General features: G+C 36.8%; 5 protein-coding genes across 5 annotated transcripts; 1 reads left to right on the top strand and 4 right to left on the bottom strand.

Annotated features, from left to right (window-relative positions):
• Positions 1-1,015: 1,015 nt before the first annotated feature.
• LOC116124925 (protein yippee-like At5g53940) lies at positions 1,016-3,507 on the bottom strand. The gene is made up of 5 exons (XM_031410680.1): positions 3,273-3,507; positions 2,256-2,299; positions 1,538-1,646; positions 1,363-1,418; positions 1,016-1,261 (listed from the first exon to the last, which is right to left on the bottom strand). The coding sequence occupies exons 1-5, from the start codon at positions 3,366-3,368 to the stop codon at positions 1,180-1,182; spliced, it is 387 nt and encodes a 128-aa protein (XP_031266540.1). The 5' UTR covers positions 3,369-3,507; the 3' UTR covers positions 1,016-1,179.
• An 8,595-nt stretch (positions 3,508-12,102) lies between these two features.
• LOC116124940 (ethylene-responsive transcription factor 4) lies at positions 12,103-13,161 on the bottom strand. Its single transcript, XM_031410695.1, has one exon. The coding sequence runs from the start codon at positions 13,095-13,097 to the stop codon at positions 12,516-12,518; it is 582 nt and encodes a 193-aa protein (XP_031266555.1). The 5' UTR covers positions 13,098-13,161; the 3' UTR covers positions 12,103-12,515.
• A 2,829-nt stretch (positions 13,162-15,990) lies between these two features.
• Positions 15,991-17,929, top strand: LOC116124979 (putative pentatricopeptide repeat-containing protein At3g15200). Its single transcript, XM_031410720.1, has one exon. The coding sequence runs from the start codon at positions 15,994-15,996 to the stop codon at positions 17,632-17,634; it is 1,641 nt and encodes a 546-aa protein (XP_031266580.1). The 5' UTR covers positions 15,991-15,993; the 3' UTR covers positions 17,635-17,929.
• A 212-nt stretch (positions 17,930-18,141) lies between these two features.
• LOC116124988 lies at positions 18,142-19,629 on the bottom strand. Its single transcript, XM_031410729.1, has 3 exons — positions 19,389-19,629; positions 19,060-19,151; positions 18,142-18,568 (listed from the first exon to the last, which is right to left on the bottom strand). The coding sequence occupies exons 1-3, from the start codon at positions 19,537-19,539 to the stop codon at positions 18,314-18,316; spliced, it is 498 nt and encodes a 165-aa protein (XP_031266589.1). The 5' UTR covers positions 19,540-19,629; the 3' UTR covers positions 18,142-18,313.
• Positions 19,630-20,255: 626 nt separating this feature from the next.
• On the bottom strand, positions 20,256-22,623 carry LOC116124931 (30S ribosomal protein S20, chloroplastic). The gene is made up of 3 exons (XM_031410686.1): positions 22,416-22,623; positions 21,843-22,009; positions 20,256-20,710 (listed from the first exon to the last, which is right to left on the bottom strand). The coding sequence occupies exons 1-3, from the start codon at positions 22,576-22,578 to the stop codon at positions 20,474-20,476; spliced, it is 567 nt and encodes a 188-aa protein (XP_031266546.1). The 5' UTR covers positions 22,579-22,623; the 3' UTR covers positions 20,256-20,473.

Genomic DNA, 22,623 nt, shown 5'->3' with positions numbered 1-22,623 from the left:
CTGTGTTTGGAATACTTTTCTTCCAACATAAATCAATTAACCAAAAACATTAATAATATCTGTCAAAATTAGTTAATAAATGCTTTAATTAAAAAAAAAAAATTGTAATCCAATTGTTAGAACTTAGAAGAGGGTAATTAAAATAAGTACTTTTATAGATAAATTCATCAACTTTTAAATTATTAGATTAAAAAAATCTTAATAGAATTAATACATGTGACACTTTAATTATATATGCGATACACAAAGTGATTGACTCCTTACACATACATTTGCCTAACTATAAAGTTTATTTAATCTAAAACATTAACTAACATATTTACCAATTTTTTTATTTAATGACCGAGGTGTTCGGACCAGTTTACGTGTACCTCAATTAATCTCCATAATCTATTAAATATCGTACAAGTTCAATATTTCAAGTTAAACCACAAACATGATAGATGATCTCAGGATAGTTGAAACCCAAAAAGTCAATGAAGAGAGCAAACATATTTGTGCTGGGCCAACTTCTTGGGGTTTATTTTTACCAAATTATTAATGGAATGAAGTTATGTCATACTTGAATATATATTTAAGATGATATACACATTGTTGAGCTTCAAAATAAAATAAAAAAGAAAGTCTTCACCTTCCATCCATAAAAATCCTTATAACTGTAGGTTTAGAGATGTCTCTTCTGCAGCTCAGCTTCTTTATTCAACACAACAGTGAAGCTTCGTTATCTTAATTCCTTTTTTTTTCACTGGTTTTTAAGAGGCTTTTGGTTGATTATATGTATGGTTACTTGGGACCTCTTTAGTTGTTCAAGACAATTTGCCCTTTTCATTCTTAATTATATTTAACCTTGTTTTCTAGCACCATCACTAAAACACAAAAACTCCACAAGCTCTTAACTGAAAGTTGAAAGTGTTAAACAGATGCTCATTCCTGGAGATGGAGATGTTGCTAATTAAAAAATCAAAGAACTGGGAAGGAGAGAGATGAAAGAGCATAAATCTACGCAAAATTAAAGTGATAATACAATACTAGTACTTGTACATGAGAATCAAACTAGAACGCTGAGGTTTCCTAAAAATTGTACAGTCCACACATATACACAAGGGAAGTGCATCTGCTCTTATTGACAAATTATTTGGTGCAACTAGTTATAGAAATGATGCTACATCCTAGACATCTTCATTCTTCAGTGTCACTCACACTAGGACGAGTATCGATGTAGACTTCCGAAGAAAAGTCAATTTCATCAACAATCCTCCCTCTGTTTTATATAAATGCAACAAATTTAACAAGTCAATGGTACTGCCGGCCAAGTGGGAAAAATAAAATTATACCTTCATTTACTATTTAAATAAGAAGTACCTTTCAAGAACAAATTTCCCTTCTTTATACTTCTGGCTTTTCTCATGAGCTGCCTCCTGCAAGGATTGATAATGGTAGGAACAAGTTACCAAGAGCTAGCATGAACAGAAAGAAGGTAGCTGCTTATGTGTGTGTGTATGTGCATGAGACGAAGAAACACAGGAAGATGTATTACATATTTCCAGCCAACAATTTGGCCACAACAGCAGCAAAATACATCTCCCACGGTATGCATTCCTGAAAGCATCATCCTCTCCTCTAAAGTTCCAACTGTGACGTTCACCCTGAAATCAAATGCCAATGAGAACAATTAAATTTAGGAGCATACAGCTTGATTATGATTCATTCCTCTGAAATATATTTATTTAGGGAAAAGACTAGAAATGAGTCTACATGATTTCTCTCTTGCATCAGATATGGATGACCAAAAAAAAGGTATCAGTCACTATTACAGTTTCTTCTGAAACAACAAATTAATTTCCTAGTATTATTTACCAGTCCTAGTGAAGGTATAAATTTATAGCATGGTATGATGATCAAGCGAGAAATGAGCGCTGTGATCTCAGGTGAAGTTACCTCCTTCAGCTGGCCGGTATTTTCATGCCTATCTTCTAGTTTGTCCATTATCACAACATTATCACACAGTTGTTTTGCATTTGACTTAGCTTGTGTGACTGTACAACTGAAATATGTACTAAAGAAAAAGAAAAGCATACAATATGTTGAAACAATGTAGAAGTACAGCAGCAATATGCAAGCCAGGAGCCTAATCCAATTTTATTTTAGTATAAACAGCACCATAACATTGACAACTTAAGAAAAAAAATTGAAACCTAAAAAATTCAACATGTTCTGTAACAAAACAATCCGTGAAAGAACTTTATAGAACTTACGCATTATTGAAGAGGTATGCTTTTCCTCTGCGACAATGAAAAGCCTGAACAAATCAACCAAAAAGAGTTTATCAATCCAGAAGAGCAGCTAAATCACAATTCCAATATATCTAGAATGAACTTAGAACAATCAACAATTTCGAAATCATATAGAAAATGTAACGAAATGTTGCATGATAAATTGGATAAATTAGTGTATGCCTAGACCTAGAAAAGAGGGCTGGGGCAGGGTGACCCAAGGCCAGTCTATCTGTTTGTTTTAACAGTTGAGTATTATCCTGATGATTGGAGAAAGTAAATGAAAGGGTTGAATTTTTCTTTCGATCAAGAGTTGTGATATATTTAATCTAATCTTCAAAGACGATTTACTTCTTCGAGATGGTAAGCTGAATGGTATGTCTATCAAAGGAAGCTTTGGTGATTTGTTTACACAAATGAATTAAGCTCTAATATGCCCTCTCAGGTGCAAATGTCAAATTACTTAATGCACTTATCACGGTGATCAAGCACAAACACAAATTCAAAAACTACAGAAAAATTTCCATTTCCCTGAGCCTCCTCTGGAGTTCAGGAAACTGTCATGAGCAACTGAATAACGCACGGGAAGAATATACCTCCATTGAGTTACAGTAAACTTACTTTCCTGACTAAAAGAAGCAAACACACTTGTATGATTATTTATGCACTCTCTTTAACAAGTGAACTTCAACATAATTCTTGATCATTTAAGCACTTCAAATATCCGATAAAACATGATATAAATTACAAATCTTGGTGATTTATTTCCCATTTCCCTCACACATTCTTACTTATAAATACACAAGCTCTACATAATAAACCCAGATCAACTCAACAAAATCCCTTAACCAAGACAATCACTTTTCATGTTCAAGCAAAGACATTTGCAGCCAAAGACTAACCAAAAAATTCATATAATTCTAGACTTAATTTATACAAACACTAACAAAATCAATTTAAAAAAAAAAAAAAAAAAAAAAAGAGAAAAAAAAGGACTACCCTGGAAGCAAGATCTTCAGGAAGGGCCAAGTGGGTTTTGCAGAATTTGCATCTATAAGACCTTCCTTCTAGCTCCACCACAAAAATTCTTCCCATCTTCTTCTTCTTCTTCTTCTTCTTGTTGGGGTTAAGTTCAGAGAGAGGAGTTCCTGACACGGTGACACATGCCTTTGTGTTAAAGGAGTTTGGTTTCAGACAGTGTTGAAGATAAGAGTTGGGTGTGTCAATTGGGCAAGCTCCCAATGTCCTGTAAAATTATGAGTTGAGGTGGGCTGGGGTTGTTACAGCCCACTCAATCTTCTGGTTTTCACCATCTCATATATGTCAATTGGGCCAAAGGTTGGTGACTTGATGATTTACTTCCATGTAGTTTGTTTGTTTTATGATATAATGGTTGATATTCTTTTTATTTTTTTCAATCTTATTTTCACCAAACTCATTCGCACTCTCTCAAGTTTTAAAATATTGTGACACATAACAACCATTGGGTCCACTAGGTGGCCTAGCCGTCAACTAAGACTCTTGGGTGTATTACTCAAGAGGTCATGAGTTTGACTTACCTAGGTTGCTAATAGAGGTAGCCACTGAGAAGATTTATCCGACTGTCAACTTTAAGGTCTAGGGGATCAGTTAAGGTATGCGCAAGTTAGCCCAGACACTCTCGATCACCAAAAAAAAAATATTTGTGACACATCTAGATTACGATTTTGATACCATAGAATCCATACCATAGTCAAGGTCCATTTGTTTCAATATTTTTCCCTATCCTATTCCTATCATTTCCAAAATACACATTTATTTCCCTATTCTGAAAAATATTACTATATTTTATTCAATTATTTTTTAAATCCCCTAAGTTTGTTAATTTAACTAAACACCCTCCAAAAAAAAGTTTAGAAATTGACAAAAAACACTCCCACCACTCATATTTGCTAGATTCCGGCCACCACCACCGCAAGGTGGTTGAAATCTAGTATAATACTATAATGGAGCACTACCAGTTGAATCTAGTCGGTATTCTACCGATATAGCCTTTTTCGGCCAGATCTACCGTGGACCTAGCCAAAAAAGACTAGATCTATGGCTAAAGATCTACCGTGGACCTAGCCAAAAAAGACTAGATCTATGGCTAAAGATCTGGCCGTTGATGGCTAGATCTTTGGCCGTAACTAATCGTCAATAACGTCGTATTTTTGACTGTCGTTGACAATCAAATGTGATCTGGCTAGATCCACAATGGATCTGGCTAAAAAATGTCATCTCGGTGCACGATCAGCCATATCTAGCTAGTTGTGCGTCGATATGGCAACTCCGGCCACCTTCCGGCGATGGTAGCTAGCTACCGGTATTTAATAGGTAGGTGAAGGTGTTTTTGTAATTTTTAATATTTTTATTACAAGGGTATTTAGTAAATTAATAAACTTATGTGATGTTTTTGTTAATTTTTAAATCCTACCTCGTTATTCCCACTCAACTTTTACTTTTTTAAAAAGAGCAAACGACATAATCCCACCCGAAGTTTGGGGAAATCCCAAGTTGGTACCACTGGTTCAATTTATCCCGTTTTGCCACTCTTAATCTAACACCGTTCACTTGGTTTTAACAGCAAAAGGGTAAATTAAAAATGACATTAGGATAAATTAATTCAAATAATAAAGAAGCCTAGGGAAATGTTGCCAATTAAATTCAATAATAAAAAATAATAAAAGCCTAGGAATGTTGCAAAATTGTAAGTAAGATAGTATGACGGCTGGAGTATTGCAATGTCAGGTGAAATTTTTTTTTTTTCTCTAATATCTTTCGTTTTCTCTTTCAAATGAAAATGCTTCTCTGAAAAACTAACCCATAGACATTAACCCACGAACCTCATCACTTGTGAACAAAAATTGCAGCATAATCCTTCTGACCTTCTTCCCATCCATAGTCGAACTCGTAAGCCTCACCGAATCCTTGCGCTGTTTTTTTCTGCTTTGACTCCTAAACGAAACGACAACCAAACCTAGACCCATTAACCCGAAACATCGTACCGGTCGCGCAAACACAACCTTGGGAGGAATACAAGCCATTAACGAGAAGAGAAATTCGTCGGTTAGAGGAAGACGAACGACGGGTAAAGAAAGACAACAGTTCGACGAGATGGACGATATGGCGAAGTGGTCTGTAACAAGGTATCACAGTTTATTTACGTATTTTTTTGTATTGGTTTGTGTTGGATTTTTCGTGGATTGGCTTTTTTGTTATGGTTGTGGTGGTGGTGATTGGTGTAAAGGTTGTGGTGGTGGCGTTAGGGTGGTTATTGGGTGGTGGTTGAGGATTAGTGGTGCATGTTTGGTGGTTCAATGGGGTATGTTGGTGGTCGGTTGGTAACGGTGATTGTATAATGGCGTTAGAGTGGTTGTTGGGTGGTGGTAAGATGGTGATGGTGGTAGTATGAGGCTTTAAGACTACGGTTAGGGTTTTGGTGTAGTGGTGGTTTAGGATATTGGTGTTGCATGGCCGTGTGTAGTATTGGTTGTTGTGTGTATATGGTGACATAGTGGTGGTATAGTTGACAGTGGTGTTAGGGTATTAGGGTCTGTGGTGGTATAGTGGTGATGGTGGTATTAGGGGGGCTTTAGGATTAGGATTAAAGTTTTGGTGTAGTGGGGGTTTAGGATATTGGTGTTGCATGGCACTGTTAGTATGGTGGTGGTGGTGTATGGTGGTATAGTGGTGGTAGAGTTGATGGTGGCGTTAGGGTGATTTTGGTATATTGGGGGAAACCAGTAACTGGCTTAAATGCTGCTAGCAGTGGTTGACGACATCTGGTGTAACAATGCCACGTACCTTGGGTGGTGGTAGGGTGGTGATGGCTGTTGTAGGGTGGTGGTAGTTGATTTTTTTATGGTGGGTTGGGGAGATTTTTGGTATATTGGCTGGAAAACTGGTAACTGTCTTAAATGCTGCCTAGCAGTGGTTGACGACATCTGGTGTAACAATGCCACGTACCTTGGGTGGTGGTAGGGTGGTGGCAGTTGATTTTTTTTATAATTGCTTGGTTGTGTGTGTTTATACAGGCTTAACCAAATTCCTATGACTTAAAGTTGAAGTGTTTAATTTAGAATATGAAATACTAAATGTTGATCCGGATGAGTATAGTTATATATGTTTATTAAAGATGTGAACGATGTGGGCTTCGGAGAATGAGGTTGTCGAAATGACCCTTATGAGAAGTTAAGGTAGAGGTTAAGCTACCCTTGTCAGGGGCTAGATACATGGGGGAAGGGGATGATGATATGGAATTTATATTTGAGCAATAAGAGTTTTGGCAAGCGAGTGATAAGAGTCTAGTAGAAGCCATACCAGTGGACTTTATGAACGTAGAACTTTATTAGTAGCCCAACCAGAGGACAATGAGGGTTTTTGGAGCAGGATAATGAGGAAGCGAAGAGGATATTCCAGATGAGTTCTATTGGAGTGTTTGGAGTGTTGAAAGTGATGAAAGTGATCATGAGAAAGACCATGAGAGTGGGCAGGATGGACAGGGAAGTGGGGTGGTTGAAGGAATGGAAACTGGACAGGAAAGGGGGTGGTAAGGAATTGAAATTGGGCAGGAAGTGGTGGGGTTGAGGGAAATCAAACTGGGCAAGGTAGTGGTGGGGTAGAGGACTGAAGTTCAAGGGAATGTCTGAATACCATGAGGACAGTTCATATGAAGGGTCTACTGATGATGAAGATGCAGTAACTAGGTTAGCAAGCACATGAAGGGTCACAGTTTGCATATGGGGATAATGGGAAAATCCACTTCAAAGTTGGTCAAGTGTTTGAGGGAGTTGATCACTTTAGGAAGGTGTTTCGAGATTATGTAATTCAGAGGGGGTTTTCTGTTAGGAAGATTCACAATGAGAGAAGAAGATTTAAGGCTAAATGTAAGCAAACAAACTGTCCATTTCATCTATATGCTTGCTTTGATGCCTGATGATGTGTCTTTTCAGTTAGGAAGTATAGGCACTTAAATACATGCACGAGGGTTTATAATAATAGAGAGGCAACAACTGCTTGGGGGGTTGAAAAAATGGGAGACTTCATCAGATCCCAAAAGGGTTCATCAATTAAGCCATTGTAGACGCGTTGGGTGGAAACACTACTACCGTTGTCTAGATCCAAACTTATAGAGCTAATAAGCTGGCAAATGGGAGGTCAGACAAGCCATGCAGAGTCCTTTACTGGTTTGTTGAAATATGATCACATTGTCAAACATACCAACCAGGTTCCATATATAATGTGAAATCTGTTAGTCCAGAAGGGATCCAAACTTTCAGAGTGTTTCCTAGGATTTGCAGCACAAAGAAAGAGTTATAAAGGGTTGTAGGCATTTTATAGGTGTGGATGGTTGCCATCTAAAGGGTCTTATGTGGGAGTACTATTGTCAGCAGTTCTATGGATGCTAACAGTGGCATTTTCCAGTAGCAATTACCATTTGTGAGATAAAAAACAAGGAATCTGGAGATACTTTATGACCTTGTTGAAGGAGTTTATAGGGGACATTGACCCTTCACTATCATGAGTGATAAGCAGAAGGGTTGGTGGATGCACAGACTTGTGGCCAAATGCTAGTGTTAGACATGTGCTAGGCATGTTTATGCTAACTTTAGGAAAAAATTCCCGGGTTGAGGTTAAGGAACTTGTTTTGGGTTGTTAGTAGGGTGCCAATATCATTGATTTTAGCAAGCCATGGAAAAGTTGAAGTTGTAGATAGAGAAGCTCATAGGTGGATAATTGAAAATGATGTGAGATCCTGGTCAAGGCATGCATTCGACCTTGATTCCAAATCTGATCATGTTACAAATAACATGTGTGAAGTCTTTATAGCTGGTGGGAGAGAATAGGAATTACCCATACTAAGCTTGTTAGAGCATTATAGGAGGAGGATTATGGTACGATGCAAGCTAGGGCAAAGGCTAGGAATGATTGGGTCACAAATGTTCCCCCTGTTGTACATAGGAAAATCAATGGTTAATTGAGTCTGCTAGGAATATTGAAGTATTTGGCCTGGAAGTGATGAGTTTGAAGTGGTGGATAACAACTGCCTCTAGTAGACACATCACATATTAAACCTTCAATCTCAAACTTGTGACTGTGGAATGTGGCAACTTTCTGGAGTCCCTTGTGTGCATGCAGTCCGCTGTTTGCTTTTTAGGAACATTAGAAATATGGAGGATTATGTGGATCTTCATTAAGGATCACTTCATACGAAAAAACATATGCTGATCACATTCACCCCATACTTGACCCACTTAGTTGGCCTGACTTGCTTGGGGGTAGGCAGCTGAATCCACCTATCAAACATACCAAGGTTGGGAGGCCCCAAAAAGGCTAGAAAAAAGGATGCTGATGAAGAACCAAGGATGAACAAAGGTGCAACACTTAGTGTGGGATCTGTGAACTTTAGGACATAACAGAGACGCTACCCACAAAATCATTCAAACAACAAGAATCAAAGGGTATTTTAAAGCTTTTATTAACGTGAATAGTATTGTTTTTGTAATAGATTTGCTGCATTAACATTGTTTTCTATGCTTTGTTTAGAGAGGAGAAGCTCATCAGCCCCAACAAGTTAGACATGTCAACATTGAAGCAACTGTCAAGGATAGCAGGTTAGTGTAACATCAGTCCTTCAAATTTTAACATTGTGACATTGCTTCAAACTGTCAAGGGCAGCCCTTAAATTGATTTTATGATTTTTTTCAGGTACTTAAGGAGTGTGGAGTTGAAGCATCATTTTGTTTTTGGGTGTGTTAAAACTGTAGAAGCATGATGTTGGTTTTTTTGGATGTGTGGAGTTGAAGTAGCTGCTGTATTTTGTAAAATCTGGGAAAGTTGTACATAGGACTTGTTTGTTAGTCTTGGCGTGCAAAGCTGCAAATATGGGTGTGATATGACAGATAGCAACTGATTTAAGTTGTCTATTGTGAATGTTGTAATTGATTTAGGACTGCTGCAGTAGGTTTTTTTGATGTAATATGCAGCTTTAATTTCTTTTTTTGGGCTGTTGATCATCACATTTCAAGGCCATTTCAAGGCCAAATTATGTATTTTTCATATATATATGTTCAATGCAAAAGTGTTGTTCTAGTATGTATGGTTTTAGTATGATCTTTGATGTTGGTTTTGTATAGGATGTGTTTGTGTTCAAACTTGAAACTTTTCAGGATGTATGTCAATTTTTAAGAAATATTACTTTGCCTATACAGCTAAACCCTCAACATTCAAACAATTGTGCTGAACTTCAAACGGTCTAGGGGCATTAGGGTAATTTCACTTTTTTGGAAAATAAATAAATATAGGGGCATTTTTGGTTTTTTACAGTCTATTTAGTTTATTTGTTAAATAATCTAAAGTCAAAGGTTCAAGGGTATTCAGTCATTGTTACTCATTGTCACTGTGTCAGATGCCTCGTTATTAACACTGGAGAATAAGGGTGACAAAAAAGGATAAATTGAACCAACCGTATTAACTTGGGATTTCCCCAAACTTCGGGTGGGATTATGTCGTTTGCTCTTTTAAAATATATCAAAATACTCAAAGAAACACACGTGATGATTCTACATCTCTAGTTTTTCTTTTCTCATCTATATTTAAATTAATCATGATTGATATAAAATCCAAAGGGATCTTAACTTGAACGTAATTAATTTTCTTTTAAACTGTTATATGTGATGTTTTTCTATCAAATTTTGTTTAGCAAAATTTGAGGTCAATAATTTAGGCTTCAACCACCAAACATACTCACATGCAAAGGGGAAGCTAGTTAAGGAATTGAAAGAATAAGCAAAGCTAAGCTGGCCTAACCTAACTAAAATCCTATATCCAAGCAGAGTAGGAAAAAATCTGCCGCGGTCAAACAAAACCGATTTTAGGTATCCCTATTCCCTACACTTACCCCACCACCTTCAGCAGCACTTTTAACGGACAGGCCGGTCACCTGACAGCCCAACAAACTACGGTTTTATTGCGGGTCACACACACCACATCACAGCACATCAGCCGCCCCAATTCAAGCCCCACCCTACCAACATTTTTATTTAATTTAAACCCCTATCTTTAATTACATCGCCACGTGGCTTTCATCTAACGCTTCTCTCTTACTCTATCGCCGACGCGCCGGCTTAAATACCTCTGTCACCTACCCACACGTCACGGCCAGACCCCCTCACTTCCTCTGTGTCGTCCGTACATGTGCCCATGTGAATTAGTGAGGTGGAGGAATAGGATTCGTGTGTGGTGTCTGTATCATGGTACCAGTGCATGGAACTCATGCATGGATGTAGTTGTTATAAAATTTAATAAATGAAAACTTTTTATAAAGGATAAATAAACAATCTTGTTGGTGGATTCCAGACGACACGATGACTGGGACCCATCAAGTGCGGCCGCCGCGCCTTCTGTTATGAGACTGTTTCACACGTGGATGGATTTTTTTATTTATTCAATATATGGTCTTAGGTTCTTTTCTTGCAAGCCCGGCCTATTTTGAGGTTTTTCATTTTGGTACCTTTTAACTTTTAAGTGCCTTTTCCTCTTAACTCTTTTTTATCTTTGACTTCACAAAATAATAATTAAAAACGACTTATAATTTTTTTAGAGTTTATTATATTTTCCCTTGTAGCTTGTCGGATCGATTAGTATTAAATTCGTTCGTTTTATTCAAAAAACGTTAAATTTTGTCTATAATTAGTAAAAACTCATTAAAAATGCCAAACACTCTCTTACAAAATTATTAAAAAAGTTATATAATTTTTTTTGTTATTAATTTTATCTCATTAATAAATTTTGATAATCTATATCTTATCAAATTTAAAACATGACCATCCTTTTAACTACCAAGTAGGCAAGTACACGTGGTTTTTCTAAAAAACACAGTAATTAGTTGAAAAGTTGGGGCCAAATGTAATAAAACAAATTTTTAATCGGACGGTCGAGGTCCACGTGAAGACAACCCGAATCCCAACATGTACCTCGTCAACACGGAATTACTCTAACGTGGCCCCCACCACTTAGCAGCTTGCCGTCTGATTCGCTCTAACCGGTTACATTGTCGGTGCCGCCTCTATTTAAAAAACTTCAATTAAAATGAAATCGATATATAGGCACAAACAATTACTTCTATACAACGGACCCACACGATACCTATCAAATTTCATCCGTCGGATCCTGAGATCCTAGAGATGCATGATAGGTAAACCGGAAACGAATAAGTATGTGAATCACGAGGACATTGAGTGCGGGCCCGCCTTGGTTTCTCATGATGAGGCCGCTCTCTTTCTTTCTCTATTGGATGCGTGAGTATGTGGCTAGAGATTTTTTTTTAAACGAGAATAATTACTCTTTTTTTATTTTCTTTTTATAACAAGTTACGTGGTGAAGTTTCGTGGCGTCCGTACAAGAGTGGGGACAATGATGACGTGAGCACGCAAATATTAATAGCGTGACTCCGAGTCCCTCGCTGGGCTGCTAAGAAACCAAAAATAAAAAAATAAAAAAATAATGATAAAAAAACACCCACGCCATGAAGCCTCCCCAGCCCTCACCCATGACCCAATAATGCCGGCGACATGTCTGTTCGATCATCAATGCACTTATATCATAATATCTTCCATTTATTTTTTTCTTTTTTAAGAATTACGATAAAAAATATTTGAATTCTGATGGTACATATACCCGACAAATGAAGATAATCATGGAACAAAGATTCACCATTGTTAAGAAAAAGAAAAAAAATACTATGTTCTTCAACACACAATAAAAATTATAGTCCTTGGTTTACAACATCTCGAATTGGATTCGATGATAAAAGATTGAAATTGTAATATCTTATTTCATATCCGGGAGTGTACGTATTTGACTTCAAGCCTGATGGTGTAAAAATCTTTCTCAGGTTGTATCTTTTTTGTTGATTTTCCAGGCAACGAAACAAGAGCTACACTGATAAACAAGCCTTCCACTAAAGACATAGTGATAACTGATAAATAAGAAATATTCTCTCGGTTTTGATTTATAGAAATATCAAAACAGATGACTGATACGTACTGACAATCATCGTCAAAACAACACTAAGAAAACTTTTCATAGAAATTTTTTCCGTTGCAAAAATAGGAAGATCGACCCAATCTTGACGCTCTTCAGTTACTATATACACAAATATCCATTATCTTCTTCATCCGAACCTGTCAGTTATCAAACTACTAAAATACCCAACAAAACTCATGCAACTTCGGGTGGGGGAGGGAGGTTAAGATCAAGATTTAGATTCACCAATGTCCTCTCCGAACTGTGGTGATGATCGTAATCGACGACACCGGATGACGAATCCGAGTCACTCTGGGCGGTCCCCACTGGACGATCAAACCTGCACGAGTCGCGTGAGAACACGTCGAAAAACAAAACCGGACGTCCAACCGCGACGGGGTAGCACCCCACCCCGAGGCTCATTTGGTTGAAGTCTACCGCCTGAGACGACGGTTGAGAAGGCAGCGGAGGTGAGGACGACTCCACGGTGCTGCTCTGGCTGGGGCTGCGCGTGAAGGTGGTCTCCTTTGGGGTGGGGAAATTGGTTTTGGCTTTCACGCCACGAAACTCACGCGCGGCCGCATCGTAGGCACGCGCTGCCTCCACTGCAGTGTCGAATGTGCCGAGCCAGACACGGGTTTTCTTCCCCGGGTCGCGGATCTCGGCGGCGTAGCGACCCCAGGGGCGCTTTCTCACGCCTCTGTATCGGATCTCCATGGAGTTCGATCTCAGGTTCGGGTTAGCCGGCGGGTTGCTGGGCCTTTCTCTCGGAGCCATAGTGGTAAATATTACTCTTTAAAGGAAGAGAAATAACAGAGAAGTTAGCTCTTGAAGAAGAGAGACAGGTTGTGGCGGCTTTTATAGAGGAGGAGGATAGAGGGAGATAAAGCGACGTCGCTTTTGGAGGAGAGAGAGCTTGCTCGCTTGTTGGGTACAGTCAAAGCAAGGGATGTGGCTTTTCTTGCACGAACTGAGTTCAGTTGAATTGTGTTGGCTAATAAGATGTGCCACGTGTCAACTAAAGTGATTCTTCATATCTTTGCATTCAAGTGATTGGTTTTTATTTTAATCTGCATGTGTATAAAGGCTATTTCATAAGTTTTGGTCAAACTTACATAATTAGTACAAATTAATTTCTCTTTAATTCACCGTGGATTTAGTAGATGAATTTTTTTTGAATATATATGGAATTAATTTTAATTTCGAGGGGGCCCCGCAAAAGCGCTCCTGGCATGCCTCTCACGTGCCACAAACAGCGCCTAAGGTAATTACGCGGCTCAGTCAACGAGGAGTTTGACTCAATTGTTAACAAAATTATTGTGGGCTCTAGACGCCCAGCCGCAGCAGCCACTAGTAGTTCCCACTGGGAATGATAACACATCGACACGTTGCAGCGGTCTTTTTGAAAACGTAGCGTCAGCGGGCTCCAATGGTCGGCGCAGGATAACGGCGGTTATGACGGTGTTTGTTTCTTAGTCGCTTCGTAAGAAACGGAAATAACGGCTGCTTTTTTCGCTACCTTATTTTATTTTAATTTTTAATATTTTGCTTTCGTAACTATAGTTGAAGATTGTTCTGTATTCTCCGGCCTCTCGCCGCGGAACCGGTTCGGATCAGCCCGACCGCTTAGATGTTGAGTGGTTGAATTGTGATGAGGTGTCTTCATATAATTGACACGTGGTTCTCAAAAGTCCACGACAATATTGACAATGAAAGCACGATGAATTCTAGGGGTAAAATTATGGGACGTACACATATCTTACCATTAATAGCGAATACCAGTCAAAAAAAAAAAAAAAAAAAATTGTTACAAAATTTCTTTAATTATTTAATATATCGAAACTATATTACCCACATTTAGCACAAAATAATAGTTTTGTTATTAATGAAGATAATGATAATTATTTAGGTTTTGAAGATTAATTATCAAGACAAAATTGGGTCTTGTAAATTTCCTTATTCCTTTGAATAGTTTGTTTGTATGAAAATGGAAAAATAATTGAAGTGAGAAATTTCTCAATTACGGCTTGAAATTTATTAGTATATATTTTACCATAAGTCACCAATCAACATCTCTACTCTCTTAGGCCTATCTTTACCAACTGCCACCAACCAAATCTAATTTAATATTAGGTGTAATTTATATTAAATTTTAAGTGAATTCATTGTATTGGGCACAAAAATTGGGAAAGGTCAAAATATTCGTATTGTTAACTATTATTGGGTAGTGGAGTGGTCAATTGAGATTTTTAAGTGTATTATTCAAAAGATTATGAGTTCGATTCACCTCAACTACTTATAGAGATAATCACTGGAGCTCTTCACTGACAGATAGTTTCAGGATTTCAGGGGATTAATTAAGGTGCGCGCAAACTAATCCGAACACCCCTAATCATAATATATATATAACATTCATATTCATTTTTAACAAAATAAGTTATATTGCCAGCGTATTGTATTATGAGGTAAAGCTTAATACAATATCATAGTGATCCATTGGTACTAATAAGATATCAATTACTCTCTTGTAATGACCCAAGTGCAACTTTACTCCACGAGCCACACCATCAAGGAGTTTATCGTCTTAAATCTTCCCAATTATTATTATTTTTTAAATAAATGCTACAAAAATCTATTTTATATTACACTTATGACTTATTTAATCTATCAAATAATGTCTATTTTTACACCATCTAATATTGTCGGCATATATTTTAGGACACACATTTTGTTGGAGTATTTAGAGTAAGGAACAAGTAGAAATAATTGGCAACCACATAGCTAAAATTGAAGCATAGTCCCACCTGTAATCAAAAAGAGCAACATTACCAAATTTTGAACCACTCCCTACCCTTTCTATATTAAAACAATTACCCACATTTACCACTAAATAACACCTCTTGTTATTAATGAAGATAATGATAATCTCTTGAGACCATCTATTACCTTATTCCTTTGAATAGGTTCTATAAAAAAAAAAGAAATTCATTTAGATGCCAAATTTCTCAATTAGGGCTAAAATTTATTGACAGATATTTTACCATCTATGACTAATCAACATCTCAGCGAATCTTTCCCAACTCTCATCAATTAAGTCTAATCTAAAATTAGGTATTATTAACCACCATTGGATGACTTGATAATAAAACAGCAAAGTTTAAGTCCCCCCATACCCTAATAGGGATGACCACTGGGGTACTTATCTTTGACAGTTACAAAACTTTGAGGGATTAATTAAGGTGCGTGTAAACTAGCCTGAGCACCCTTGATGATAAAAAAAAAAAAAAAAAAAAAATTAGGTGTCATTAATATTAGACAATAGATTTGGGTTTTTTTCTTATTTAAAAATAAATTTATTTTATGGACTCTAATTAGAGAAATGTAGTTAATAAAAATATCATGATTTGAGGAGAATTTTCAATTAATAATTATTGGGTTAAGGGTAAAGAGATTGATTTTTGATTTAAGACGAATTGGGTAATGTTATTGAGAAGAAAAACTAAAGGTCCGTTTGGTTGGGGGTGGGTAATGTTATTGAGAAGGAATATTTTAAATTAAGTGCTTTTATGAAAAGCACTTTTTTAAAGAACCTTTTTTTATTTGGCTTGCGTTCTTGCCTGAGGACCCATGTTTCAAAGTTCAAACAAGGCTAAGTCCGACTAAATATACTAAAATGCGTAGTCCGCAATTTCGACCGTCGATAGCATTTTCCCGGGAAAATCTTCAACAGAAATTCAAATTCTACATTCAATTCACAAACAAACCCTCAATAAAACAAATCTCTTATTACTCCATCATTTCACACGAAACCTTAAATCCTTACCTTAACCCCATTAACAACTTCCTAGGCAAAACCAGAACCGCTCTGTTTGTTCACTCCCTTGCTAATACTGACAATCACGCTAAGTTTCAACAATACCCAGATGGTGAAATTGTGTCAAAAGTCCAAAACATTCTCAAGAATCATGGAACTAGCTCAGAACAAGAGATTGAGAATGCTCTAGCTCAGTGTGAGCTTGATCCGAGTGATGATTTGGTTATAAATGTACTCAATCTAAACCGTTTTGATTGGAAGCCGGTGTACTTATTTTTCAAGTGGGTCTCTAGAAGAAGTGATTATTCACCTGGATGTAATGTTTACAATGAGATGCTTGATATTCTTGGGAGAACCGGGCGTTTTGAGGAATTGATCCAAGTGTTTGATGAAATGTCTCACGGAGAGGGACTTGTGAATGAGAGTACATATGGAATCCTGCTTCGCAGATACGCCGCTGCACATAAAGTAGAGGAAGCAATTGGTATCTTTAATAAGAGGAAAGAATTTGGGTTCAATGATGACCTGGTTGCTTTTCAGAGTCTTTTGATGTGGTTGTGTAGATATAAGCATGTGGATGATGCGGAGACGTTTTTCGAGTTGAAGAAGAAAGAGTTTGGTTTTGATATAAAGGCAAGGAATATTATTCTCAATGGATGGTGTGTATTGGGTAATGTACATGAGGCCAAAAGGTTTTGGAAGGATATTATTGCGTCTAAATGTGAGCCAGATTTGTTTACTTATGGAACTTTCATAAATGCGCTAACAAAGAAAGGGAAATTGAATCCGGCAATGAGGTTGTTTCGAGAAATGTGGGGGAAAGGGTGCAAACCAGATGTGGTTATTTGCAGTTGTGTCATTGATGCACTTTGTTTTAAGAGGAGGATTCCTGAAGCTTTGGAAGTTTTCAGGGAGATAAATGAGCGAGGCTGTCTCCCAAATGTCTCTACGTACAACTCACTTATCAAGCATCTATGCAAGATTCGGAGGATGGACAAAGTATACGAGCTTTTGGATGAAATGGAACTGAAGAAAGGAAGTTGTTTGCCTAATGACAGAACTTATAATTACCTGCTCAAGTCCTTGAAGAAACCCGAAGAAGTTTCTGGGGTTTTGGAGAGGATGGTGAGAAATGGATGCGAGATGAGTAGTGACATTTACAATCTGATTCTGAAGCTGTATATGAACTGGGATTATGAAGAAAAAGTAAGATATACTTGGGATGAGATGGAGAAGAAGGGGTTGGGACCTGACCGGCGATCTTATACTATTATGATTCATGGGCTCTATGACAAGGGAAGGTTAGAGAATTCTTTATCTTATTTTCATGAGATGACATCGAAGGGAATGGTACCTGAACCAAGAACTGAGATATTGGTGAATGCCATGAACATCAAGTTGAAAAAGAAAGAAGCAGAACACGACAAAGTGGGTGAAGCAAAGGATGAGAAACCATTGAGACCTATGCATAAAAGAAAAAAGAAGGTAAAAACTAGATAGTATTTCTGCTTGAAGGTACTGTTACCTTCACTAACAAAACGATTGAAGCAGCATAATTCAAATATTGCATTCTCTGGACTTATGATTCGTAAGCATTGTTCGATGAATAGATGTCATGTAATGGCGTTGCCAAATTCTTGGAACACTGTAAACTGATTTTTGTACTTCAAGTGGAGAGAGTATTTTCTTCACCTCTTGTTGCAATCTATTTTGGTCTTGAAAAATACTAATAATTTTAGAATTATAATTTCATAGCAATAAGACTTTCAGTATTCATTATTCTCGCTCAATTATGTCACTGAAGTCTTGTGATATAGAGAAGAGACCTCTGGCACTTAAACCTCATCTGGTGAATGACAAATTTGTTTTCTCGACGACAATGATCCCTCATATCTGTTCAAGCTGCACTCTAGAGCTTATCAAATTCTTAAGACAATTGAACTTTTAAGTCAAGACCTATTGCACATTCAGAATCCGGAAACGAGTTCATGTGAATATATTTGGATATCAAATTCCTTTTAACATGACAGTGAGTATAATCAAGCTTCAGTATAAACCAAAAAGAAAATACAATCTTCTAATGTACTGAACCAGGAAAAACAACTATACCATATTGAAGAAGCAAAAGAAGATGGACATATGTAGTCTACCCTAACCAAAACTGGAATTTCATTCTCTCTCACTTCATTTTTACTTCAGCAAACTTAACATGGCGTTTTATAGTAGGGTCATACTTCTTGATATCAAGTTTCTTCATGTTCTTCGTATTCTTTTTCTTGGCGTAGAAAAATCCTGTCCCAGCTGATGAAGCAAGCCTGATTACTTTTACATTCTTCTTCTTCCTTGTCTCACCCCTACCTTTCCTTTTCCCAGTCCTCTTCCTCTTCCTCGTCCTTTTCTTCTCCGGATCACCACCCCTTTTTCTGCTCTTCATCTGTGGAGGAAAAAACTCTTGTCAGGAGTATTCAATTAGTTGTAGTTTATGGATGAATATGGTGCTTTTAGTTGAACAAAACAGGGGCCATGAATCGAAATACAACGCTAAAGCAGCAACTCTGCTGCAAGCAAGATAAACCCTAGAAAAAGCACAGCAATAGATCACTCAAATTACAAGCCAAACTTCTACATTTTCTCCAAGGAATTGACATAAAATAAACAAGCGAAAACATGAAAAAAAAGTTTAACTAAATGAACCCTTTGATCTCCCTTCTTGTCATTATATTTTTGCATTCAACATCTGATTAGCTCTTGCTTTCGATGGCTTTTTAGCTAATATAAGGCTATGTAAATTGAAGTTAACATTTTTTTCCCCAAAAGCTTAAGAAATGCTTTAGAAAATATATATATATATAAAAAATGTTATAATGACAGCCAAATAAATAAACAAATCCATGAAGAAAAATGAGTTATCAAAAGTGGGTATACCTTTCTCAACCTAGAGTTGGGAGCATATCTTCTGGCCATGCAAATAACAGATTGACGGATTGGCCTTTCAACATTGATCATTGACAAACAACCTAATGAAAAAAACAATGAATAGAACCCAAAAGTTTTACACTTGAGATTGTTGGGACCAAAATATTTAACCCAAAACAAAAACTTGGCTCAATCGTGCAGGAAAACATTACTCCACATCTTGATTTTTTATGGGGTGAAAAGGGTTCTTTCATATATATATATATATATAAAGATCATAAACAAATTCAGGTGAGATAGAGCAAAGAGAGAGATTGGCTAAGTGAAAAAGATGTAACCTTTGAAGAAGACACTGTGAGTTAGAGTTGCGAAGAAACAGAGGGACCTCAGAGTGACCAGAGTTGACTGAGTGGAAAAGGAAGAGTTGGTACTGAGGATTGGGTTTCTTGGTTTGCACGAAAGAGAAAAGAAATGAATAGCAGATGACATTTCTCTCTTCCCTTTCTATTTGAAAGCAGAATTACAATTTCAAGTTGAAGCTTTACAAACTAGGATCTGGGTTTATCAATTTGCTATACAGTAAAATAGCAGAATCTGCACACCAGAATAATATATAAATAAAGCACTAAAGCAGTTGTGTGTTGTTTAATACAGAACATTTCCAAACTTAGTAGAGCCAATAAAAAAAAAGGTTTTATACGATTTTAAAAAAAAAAAATTGGTAAGAGTTTAAATTATCGATAAAAGACTTTTTATGTATTTTTCAAAATCCAATTTAAAATATATATATATATGAGCTCTTATTATGATTTACATGAATCATTTTTCTTTTTAATCCTTGCTATAAAATATAAACGTTATTCTATTTAATTTTAGTTTTGTAAAAACAGAAAGCAGCTTTTAAAATGGACCTTATATCTTTTATTAAAAAAAAAAAAAAAAAAAGGACCTTATAACTTCTTTCAATTCCCAAAACTGAATTAGAACGTCTGAAAATGTGTTTAAACATATTGGTAAGTCTTAAAGTTGCAATTTTGCTTCCAAATTTTGATTATCACTATGAATTTGAGAATTTTTAACCTTGTTTTTGCTTCATGACATGGGAAGTTTCATATTGAATTACCCATTATCCTCTCTTTACACTGAGTTTTAAGCATTATATCAACCTTATTTATGGAGCTGCAAGTCATTCATACAACACAATCTATTCTTACTTTCCCGTATTAGGATTCAGCGGTCCTCAACGTGGACCTTTATCCAGCCATGACCATTTGCAAAGTTAATGACATCTCTAATTCTAAATGCCTTAATAAAAGAGTGTCCTGGAAGAAGATGGAATACATTATATGATAACAAAAATGTCGAGCAGTTCACAACCTCTACATACGAAAACAGAAGACAATTCCCCACAGCTCCTTGTTGACTAGACAGTTTGTGCAGGAGCTGCCTCTGGGGTATACCAGCCATGGTGGATTTCCACAGCCTTTTTTCTTCTAGCAAGGCGAGACTTCCTGCGAGCTCCAGTATTCCTGTGAAGTGTTCCCACTTTTACTGCTTTGTCAATTACTGAATATGCCTCTGCAATCAGCTTCTCGATTGGAAGGACTTCCTCAGGTTGTGCTTCAGGTTTTTTCCTGAGCCCGTCCAGTGCTTCCAGAACCTGGAAAAACCAAATCAATGAAAACAATCACACATTTCATTAGGACAATCAGATTTCTGGATAGATTTTAAGAGCAAAATCTTACAGAAAACCCACCCCATCTTTTACTAGCATTCATCCAGATGGATTGCTATAGCATGCTAACTACACTAGCAATTTGTGAACACAATATACAACAATGTTTATATGCACAGACATATAACTGCATACATAAACTGATAAGAACGTGTGAGCTATAACCCACAATCAACAAACATATACAAGCACACACAGACACATGCGACAGAGAGAGAGAGAGAGAGAGAGAAATAACAGTTGCACATAGTCCCATAACAATAATCATCCATCCTGAGAAACTTAACTCCTACTGCTTTAGTGTGCCTCAAGAAATATCTTTATGAGCTAATTCTAAATTGGCATGAATATTGGAGTTCCCCTATGGATGAGGATGCAGGAAGCAAACATACTATTCCCTTAATAAGTACTAGGTAACATGGCCATATTTTGTGCTCAAGAAGTACCACCCTAGACGGAAATATTTACTTTCATTTGAATCCACATGTGTGAAGAAGAAAACACGGTAAGGAAAAAGCTAACAAATTCTTCCATTTATTCAGTAATGCAGCACAGGCAATAAACAAGTGAAAAAACTCATATCTTACACGACCATGTCCTGAATGCAATTGTTAAACGGATATAAGTGTCTCATTATAGAAATATGTGAAACAGTTAATGAAATCCACCTACTTTGCTAATAAAAATTAGCAATTATAATTGTCGGATTGAGATGTGGTTAACTCTAAAACAATTCAATGAATCGTAGACAACTAGCACTTGTTACTATTTCTCTTCGCTCCACAGAAATATAAATGAGCAGATAATAGCAGCCAAGGATCTATATCTTTTATACGCATCATAGGATTTTAGAAATTGATCTTGGGAAAAAAAAAAAATATCCTCCATCTGTGAAAAAGACATCAATTACCCATAACACACCAAATAGTACTGAAAGCTACAAGAGATAAGACACTTTGCAACATAATTCCCAGTATTTTTTTTTCTCAATATATTAGAAAAAAGAGTGAATAAGCAAACAGCATCCATCTCAAACATAACTTTGCAACAATGATACCTTCTTCATGCGGGTTCTGACTTCGGATTTCTTAGATTTGTTGTAAATGCGCCTTTTCTCAGCTTGACGGGCTCTTTTTGCAGCTGAATCAGCTTTCTTCGTTGGAGCTGCCTCGCAGACAACTGAATGATGAATTGGCCTCTGGATTGTGCTCATTGTCAAAGACCCTAAATCCACAACACACAAGGAAATTCACTCAAAAGCATCCAACCAAACTAATTGAGTTATTTTGGTTATTAAAAGACTCAAATATGACCGAACTACTTGTGAAATGGGGTTCGCATAAATCAAATTTAACATTTTTCTCTAGAATCAACTCCACCGACCAAACAAAGGACCTCGTAAACAAAATTTAGCGTCTTTGTCATAAAAAAACCCAACTTTATTCAACGACAACAACTACCGCACTAAACTGAAATGAGTTTTTCTTATTGCAAATACCTTAAACCCCGGAATTGAAACAGCAGTATCCAACATTATCTCAAGCATTTTCTTGCAAACCAAACAGAAACAAGAAAAAGAACAAAAAAGAGCGAAATAAAGAGATGGGCGTGTAGAGTTATAAGACATTACCTTTGGAGAAGAGATTGGGAGAGAGGTTGGAGGAGAAGCTGAGAGAGGTGAAAGGGGCCAAGTTTGAGTGATGACTAGAAGAGTTGTTGTTTAGTGAAAGGGTTTTGAATTTCGACTGAATGTTCAAACAAGAAGAAGATAAGCAGTGGATTGCACTTGCCATCTCTTCGGGATTTGATTTCGCTTTGCTTTCCTTTGCTTTGCCTTG

This window comes from Pistacia vera, unplaced genomic scaffold, assembly GCF_008641045.1.
Source record: "Pistacia vera cultivar Batoury unplaced genomic scaffold, PisVer_v2 Contig158, whole genome shotgun sequence".
NCBI classification, from domain to species: domain Eukaryota; kingdom Viridiplantae; phylum Streptophyta; class Magnoliopsida; order Sapindales; family Anacardiaceae; genus Pistacia; species Pistacia vera.
This window is presented reverse-complemented; position numbering and strand designations above follow the sequence as displayed.

Bases quoted from the DNA above. Each gene is read 5' to 3' on its own strand.
- LOC116124925 (XM_031410680.1), bottom strand. From the start codon at position 3,368: ATGGGAAGAATTTTTGTGGTGGAGCTAGAAGGAAGGTCTTATAGATGC. The intron at 2,300-3,272 runs GTAGTCCTTTTT...TGATTTGTTCAG, and splicing joins CTGAAGATCTTGCTTCCAGG to GCTTTTCATTGTCGCAGAGG. The intron at 1,262-1,362 runs GTACTTCTTATT...TATATAAAACAG, and splicing joins GGGAAATTTGTTCTTGAAAG to AGGGAGGATTGTTGATGAAA.
- LOC116124940 (XM_031410695.1), bottom strand. From the start codon at position 13,097: ATGGCTCCGAGAGAAAGGCCCAGCAACCCGCCGGCTAACCCGAACCTG.
- LOC116124979 (XM_031410720.1), top strand. From the start codon at position 15,994: ATGCGTAGTCCGCAATTTCGACCGTCGATAGCATTTTCCCGGGAAAAT.
- LOC116124988 (XM_031410729.1), bottom strand. From the start codon at position 19,539: ATGTCATCTGCTATTCATTTCTTTTCTCTTTCGTGCAAACCAAGAAAC. The intron at 19,152-19,388 runs GTTACATCTTTT...TTTTTTCATTAG, and splicing joins TCACAGTGTCTTCTTCAAAG to GTTGTTTGTCAATGATCAAT. The intron at 18,569-19,059 runs GTATACCCACTT...TTTCCTCCACAG, and splicing joins CCAACTCTAGGTTGAGAAAG to ATGAAGAGCAGAAAAAGGGG.
- LOC116124931 (XM_031410686.1), bottom strand. From the start codon at position 22,578: ATGGCAAGTGCAATCCACTGCTTATCTTCTTCTTGTTTGAACATTCAG. The intron at 22,010-22,415 runs GTAATGTCTTAT...TTGTGGATTTAG, and splicing joins TCCCAATCTCTTCTCCAAAG to GGTCTTTGACAATGAGCACA. The intron at 20,711-21,842 runs GTATCATTGTTG...TGGTTTTTCCAG, and splicing joins TCAGAACCCGCATGAAGAAG to GTTCTGGAAGCACTGGACGG.